Below are 7,779 nucleotides of genomic sequence, written 5' to 3'. Positions count from 1 at the left end.
TAATGGCAGTGAATGGCTGTTCTTTTTCAATAGTCCAAAAGAAGACCAATAAAGCGCATCCATCCATAATAAAAAAAAGTGCCTCACACGGCTCCAGAGGGTGAATAAAGGCCTTTAACGAGTTCGTTTGCCCATATAATCATTAGGAAATAGAGTAAACTTATTTGGCTTGCTGTCCACTGATGAGTGGCTCGATGAAGCAGCTTCAACTCTGCAGCTCTGATAAACCCTCCAGGGATATGATATAAGGTGATTACAAAGGGCAAGGTACCTAAGAAGAAGGTGGAGATTGGGGAAGTGGAGGGATGCTGGAGAAGCTGAGACCGGAGAGAGGTAAGCAGCTGCTTATATACTCTGGCCGTTGATTGAAAGATTAGATGGGCTCGCTCCTCCCTAACTTACATTTAGGAACTTCATTTATAGCAAATCAATGCATTTTTGTAAGAATAATATTCACATTTAAAATTTTATAAAATTATCTCTAGCTTCCTACGCTACACCTACGTCCTACCCAGGGTTGCCAGGTTTTCACAACAAAACCTGCCCAGTTGCTACTCAAAGCTAGCCCCAAACTATCCCAATCATGTTTTGAGGGGGGTTCCCCATTAAAAATCGCATTCCGGGGGTAAAATGCACATTTTTTTGGTGGGGTTCCCCTGGTAAAATATGCATTCTAGGGGCTAAATATAACATTTTTGGGGTCGTTTCAACCCATGGCAACAGTGTTGAAGAAGCCCAATTCCGTTGGAAAACCATGGACTCGGCAACACTAGTCCTAAGTCATCCACCGGAACGGCGTTCTATTGTGAACATGCATGACAGTTAGCGGAAACTAGAGATTACTGTTTATAGAGTTTTAAATATTAAATAAATAATATATTTTTCTTACAAAAACACATCGATTCAATACAGAAGGCCTTTATTCACCCTCCGGAGCCGCGTGAGGCACTTTTTATTATGGATGGATGCACTTTTTGGTCTTATTTTGGACAATTGAAAAATAACAGCCATTCAATAAAGCTTGGAAGAGCCAGGACGTTTTTAAATATAACTCTGATTGGATTTGTCTGAAAGAAGAAAGTCATATAGGATGCCTTGAGGGTGAGTAAATCATGGGCTAATTATCATTTTTGGGTGAACTATCCCTTTAATTGCCACGGTCCCCTCAATGTACTGTACTCCACCATGTTTACGTCAGCTGCAGTGATTCACCAAACGTGAAGAGCTCAAACAGACAATGGAAGACGCTTCTTATGGTGATTTATCAGCGGAGACAACGGGTAAAACGGGTTCGACAGCAACAGCTGTTGTAGACAGCTCTCTAAAACTAGTCTAATTTACATAAAACTTGTCGATAGATGGCAGTGCGGCGCTGAACACCATTATGGTATCAATACTCAAAATGCACAAAGAAGAACTACTGAACGCACCTTTAACAGACTAATGGAAGTATTTAATGTTAAATGCAGACAAAGGGATACACGTTATCCAACATGCACAGAATCAAAATAGTATGTTTTCCACATCAAACCACATTGTACACCACATACAGTCTTACAGTTTATATCAGAGTGACAGACATCACTGATCCAAACTCCAAAGAAAGATCATGTTCCCTGCACACTGTAGAGGGTCTGGAGTATAGAGAGGATTCTGGATTGGTATCAGAACAACACTCCAACTCTTTAACTCTCTGGTATTCCTCACTCCTCAGCGCTCAAAACAGATAAAAGACAGAAAGTTTTGATGAAATAACTATATTTCGTTTCAATAATATTTGTTCTTGATTTTTTTTTTCAAAAAGATTTTGAACGGAATAACTGCTTTCTATATATTTAAATATATTCTAAAATGTAATTTATTTCTGTGATGCGCAGCTGTATTTTCAGCATCATTACTGCAGTCTTCAGTGTCACGTGATCTTCAGAAATCATTCCAATATGCTGATTTGCTGCTCGAGAAACGTTTATTATTATTATTATTATTATTATTATTATTATTATTATCATCAGGTTTTTTATTATTATTTTTCAGGTTTCTTTGATGAATAGAAAGTTCAGAAGAACAGCATTTTTTTCAAAAAATCTTTTGCAACATTATAAAATGTCTTTATCATCATTAAAAGTATTCATTTCTATCATTTCTTTCCCCAAAAGTAAATAAAAATAAAAATTCATACTGACTCCAAGCTTTTGAATGGTATCGTGTATAATGTCACAAAAGCTTTTTATTTCAGATAAATGTTGATCTTTGGATCTTTCTAGTCATCAAAGAATCCTGAAAAAAATTTACTCAATTGTTTTAAATATTGATAATAATAATAATAATAATGTTTGTTGAGCAGCAAATCAGCATATTATAATGATTTCTGAAGATCATGTGACACTGAAGACTGCAGTAATGATGCTGAAAATACAGCTGCGCATCACAGAAATACATTACAGTTTAACACATATTCACACAGAAAACAGTTATTTTAAATAGTAAAAATATTTCACAATATTACTGCTTTTGCTGTATTTTGGATCAAATACAGAGGGTTAAACCAATGCAAACTGACCGTGATATTCATGGTCCTTACTAAAAGCGATGCATGTGACTCAAGAAGCACAGCTTTGTGTGAAGAACAGATTCCAATTAATTTAGTTCATCACACAAAGACTTCAAATCACTCGAAATACACTGCACAGCAGCATGGCTCATATGGACTTATGATTTTATGATTTGTGCTTCATGGTGTTTTTGTCCTTGTTTCTGGAGATTAACAATGTGTGCTGAACGGAAAAGAGCCGTGTAAAGATTCTTCAGAAGTCCTCCTTTTGTTTTTCACGGCAAATACATCAGCATATGTGACCCTAGAACACAAAACCAGTCATAAGGGTCAATTTTTGTGAAATTGAGATTTATGCAACATCTGAAAATCTGAAAATATCCTTTAAAGTTGTCCAAATGAATTTCTTAATGCATATTAATCAAACATTAAGTTTTAATATATTTACGGTAGGAAATTTACAAAGTATCTTCATGGAACATGATCTTTACTTAATATCCTAATGATTTTTGGCATAAAAGAAAAATGTATAATTTTGACCCATACAATGTATTGTTGGCTATTGCTACAAATATAGCTGTGCTGCTTATGACTGCTTCTGTGCTGCAGGGACACATATGGTTTTGTAACAACATGTCTGGGTGAATTATTAGGTGAACACACAAAAGCAAGACACAAATAGTGAGGCTTAAACCCATTTGCACAGACAGCAGCTGTTAATCAGCTCTGGGCCATGGCCTGCTCGGCCATCAGGAGCGGCTGTAAACACTGGCGAGGACGGTCCACGGTGCTCCGCTCCCCGCCGGCCATCCGTCGCAGCTCGCTGGCGTTCCCCTGGATCGTGTGGTGATGATACAGCTGCAGACTGAGACCAGAAGAGGACAAAGTGTGCTCAGACACCACAGAAAACTAACAGACCTCACCACACTCTTAAAAAATAAAGGGTACAAAAGATACAGCTATTTGAAAATCTGGAATCTGAGGGTGCAAAAACATCAAAATATTGAGAAAATCGCCTTTAAAGTTGTTCTAATGAAGTTCTTAGCAATGCATAATTTAAAAAAAATAATTTGTTTTTGCAGTGATGACCATTTTTGGTTCCCAAAAGAACCTTTCAGTGAACAGTTCCTAAAACAACCATTTTGAAGAACATTTAAAAAATATAAAGAACCTTTTCTGCATTTGAAGGGTTCCATGGATGTTCAAGGTTCTTCACAGAACCACTGATGCCAATAAAGAACCTTTATTTTTAAGAGTGCATACTAATTAATCACAGTACACTGAGAAACGTGTATGTTAGTGTGTGTGTATATGTGTATGTTCTCCTATGTTAGGATTACATACGTGCAAATTTAATTTAATTTTAATTTGTTTCCAGAACAGAAATCTGAAAATTGGATACAGCCAGGATCAAAATTCTTGGATTTTAATCATTCTTTTTATCACACCATAAATCAGAAAATATTGTCAATAGCCAGGAAAATTATATCAATGATTTGCAAAAAAGGCCTATAATTACCTAATTTGATGATGCTGAGAAATAGTTTAGAAATACTTTCCATCATGTATTTGTTTTTTTTGTTTTTTTACAAAATAATAATGAAGATTTTTCAAATTATGTACATGTATGTGTATGTGTTTATTATTACATACATATATATTAGCTTTAATGCACTTATAATGTAGTAACTATTCAAAATGTAGTATTTAATTTACAATCATTAAAGGAGTGAACAAATATGTTCATATGACATTCAATGTTAAAGATTTTTACATAAATTTATAATTTACATGAATCAGGAGCGGCTGTACATAAATTGCATAAATTATTTTACTGTTTTTTTATTTCATATATATTTTACTGCTTGGATGTAAAACACCTCATGTTTGCATTTTCTTCTGTCATTGGAATCAGGATTAGGCACAAAATCATGTCACAGATGTGAAAATGGGCTGAAAATTGAACAAATAGTTGTAATCTGGCTCAGATTCGGACAGGAATCATGTTTTTGTAGCAGTTTTTCTGCTGATTAAAGAATCATACAAGACTTCTTCACCTTAATGATAGTGTTTGAAAGCAAAAATGCTACAAAATGCATATTTTGTGAGAAATTATGACATGCTTGAGCAAAACAGCTCATTAAAATCTGTAGGAAGCATGCATTAGATTTCATCCAGCAAATATGATGCAGGACGGTGTAATGAGTGTAAATATTTTGGATGATTTCTTGTAATTTTTTTGAAAATAGCCCAAATTCTCAATGTTTTTCCTGTAGCATCTTTCCTTAAAAACATGATCAAACTAAAACAGTGTGAGGAGATACAGTAACAGCTACTTACTCGAGAGTCTTGGCGTTTCGTCTCAGGCTGCAAATAACAAAGACAAAGAGAAAAGAAAACTTAGAATCCTCATCCAAAAAGCATTACATGTTTTTGTTTCCAAAGCGTGACTCTGTAGTTCACGATTAATCGCATCAAAAATAAAAGTTTTTGTTTACATAATATGTGACCCTGCAGCACAAAAGCAGTCATAAGCAGCACAGCTATATTTGTAGCAATAGCCAACAATACATTGTATGGGTCAAAATGAACAAATTTTTCGTTTATCATTAGGATATTTAGTCAATTTCCTACTGTAAATATATCAAAACTTCAACATTTTTGATTAGTGATATGCATTGCTAAGAACGTCTTTAAAGGAGACAACTTTAAAGGAGATTTTCTCAATATTTAGATTTTTTTGCTAGATTTTCAAAAAAGTGGCCCTTATGACTGGTTTTGTGCTCCAGGGTCACATATGTGTGTACTGTGTATCTTTATTATTTATATACAGTATAAATACACACATGCATTTATAGCCTATATTTAAGAAAAACATGTTATGCTTATATATTAAATATTTTTATATATAATATAAATTATATGAATATAAATATATACATGTAAATATTTCAAAATATATACTGTATGTGTGTGTCTTTATATATACATAATAATTATACACAGTACACACACACACACATATATTATGTAAACAAAAACTTTTATTCTGCATGTGATTAATGGTTTGACAGCAGTAATCTGTACATACACTCCCTCTCTCCTGCAGCACATGATGTAGGTCAGGACGAGACAGAAGATCAGAACCAGAGCCAGGGGAACGATGATGGTCACGATGTAGCCGGGGAAGAAGTCTCTGTCCGGAGGAGACTCTGGAGGACTGAACTCTCCAGCCCAGGGCAGGACCCCGGGGCCCGCGGTCGGGGCCGGAGCCGGAGGGACAGGCTTGGACAGATCCAGCTGTGGGATGGAAGATGTGTGCGGATGGAGGTGAAGCACACACTACACAAGCGCTGCAGATCTGAGGCGTGCGTTGTGTCTCACCAGGGCAGATCTACACCAGCTGATGCAGTTGGAAGGGTTCGAGCAGGTGCTGCAGTCTCCGCTGATCTTCCCTCCGGATGCACACTCGCTCCGATGCTCCGCCGAATCCAGACGCAGCATGCATTTGGAAAAGGGCCGGTCTGAACCCAGCTTCACATACACACTGAGACACATGCACACACATCAATAACATCAACACACATATCTCAAATCAGTATTCGTCATCATGGCTTACAGTAAAAGTAGTTTAAACCAAACAAAATTATGGATTTCATACTAAGTATAGTTCAAATCTATTAACATATTTACTGACAGATAACTCGAGACTTACTGATATAAAAATTATAATTAAACTGAACTTGGCATATTATGTACTTGTGCACAATGCACATTTCTTAATATTAAGTCTAAAATGTGTTTTAATGTCACTTTTGATGAGGATTGTATGATCTTTGAATAATATCAGACTTTAAATGCAAGTGTACCTGAAGTATACTTGAAATAGTTCCACTTTAGCACAATTAAATATACTAAGCGTATCTTATTTCAGCACTACTTCTGCACAATTAAAGTGCATTTAGTACAAAATTAGTTGACTTTAAGTATACCAGTTTAGTATACTAGAAGTACAGTTGCAGGGCATTTTATTAAGTACATAAATATGACAATTTATTTGTAGTATACTTGGCATGAAATAAATGTATTTCAAATATATTTAAGCATATTTATTTCTCACTGAAGACCTGTTTTATCTTGATGTAACTTTATTTTGTCTTTTTTTAATTTGCCAACGGGATAAGAAAAATAAATGTAATTCGGGATATATTCTCTGTTAAGACAATAATGTCTTAATATCTTATGAAATGCTGCATCTAACTAATATTTAGATACATTTACTGGAAACAAGACAAAGATCATAGATTTGTTTTAAGATCAAGATGTTAAAAGATTATGTGTTTAAATGAATTAATAATAATCATAATTATTATCAATATTATTTAGTATAATACAGTAATATTATATACAAATAGTAAAATATATACTCTAATAATAATTTGTATGAACTAAGAATTTAACAACAACATAATAGTAATATTAATGCTTTATTATGATAAAAATATCAAATTAAAAAAAAACTTTTTAATATAATATAGCAATATTATACTATACTATTTGATACTGTTAATATAAAATATATTCTAATTGCTAAAGTAGATTCTAAATTGGTAAAAACTATAATAATTTAACAATGACATCATAATATGATAATACAAATTAATTTGATTATTATTATTTTTACAGTAATAATAATAGTAGCAGCAGTAGTAGCTATTGAGAGTGGTTCTGTAGGCTCACCCCTCGAAGTGCCCCGGCAGAGGCAGAGGAACGCGGCCGCCTCGGTCCAGAGCGGAGCTGATGTTGATGAAGTCCAGTCTGCCGGTTCCCCACAGGTTCTGGATGTCCAGTCGGATCTCCTCCTGGACAGCAGCGGGCAGCACTTTCTCAATCTCTCTCAGCTCTATGAAGAACTCAGCCTGATACGGCATCTGCTTCACTGCGAGGAACACAGATGTGTTTGTGAATGAGTGACTGAGCTGTATCATATCATCATATCATCATATCATCATATCATCATATCATCATATCATCATATCATATACCTGCAGGACCCACGTTTATCACCAGACGCTCTTTAAACGTGTCATAGCTCCGCTTGTTGATCACGAAAATCTGATAGACAATTCAGAACATATTTTTTATTAGACATTTACAGTTTTTTGTTTCAAATGCTTGCACACATTTTCAAAACTTTGCCTCTTTTTTTTCAAAACTTTACACACAAA

General features: G+C 34.8%; 1 protein-coding gene across 1 annotated transcript in view; it reads right to left on the bottom strand.

Annotated features, from left to right (window-relative positions):
- Positions 1-1,437: 1,437 nt before the first annotated feature.
- The window catches only part of sgca (sarcoglycan, alpha), an 8,652-nt gene continuing 2,310 nt past the window's right edge, over positions 1,438-7,779 (bottom strand). Inside the window, exons 4-9 of the mRNA XM_058793974.1 lie at positions 7,597-7,666; positions 7,292-7,490; positions 5,936-6,098; positions 5,643-5,851; positions 4,892-4,918; positions 1,438-3,416 (exon numbers count right to left, since the gene is read on the bottom strand). Of these exons, the coding sequence (XP_058649957.1) occupies positions 3,272-3,416; positions 4,892-4,918; positions 5,643-5,851; positions 5,936-6,098; positions 7,292-7,490; positions 7,597-7,666 (813 nt within the window). The 3' untranslated portion in view covers positions 1,438-3,271. The remainder of the gene's footprint in view (positions 3,417-4,891; positions 4,919-5,642; positions 5,852-5,935; positions 6,099-7,291; positions 7,491-7,596; positions 7,667-7,779) is intronic.

The sequence above is a fragment of the Onychostoma macrolepis genome, chromosome 12 (genome assembly GCF_012432095.1).
Source record: "Onychostoma macrolepis isolate SWU-2019 chromosome 12, ASM1243209v1, whole genome shotgun sequence".
In the NCBI taxonomy this organism is placed as follows: Eukaryota; Metazoa; Chordata; class Actinopteri; order Cypriniformes; family Cyprinidae; genus Onychostoma; species Onychostoma macrolepis.
Note: the sequence above shows the minus strand (reverse complement) of the source record. Positions and strands in the feature narration are given on the sequence as shown.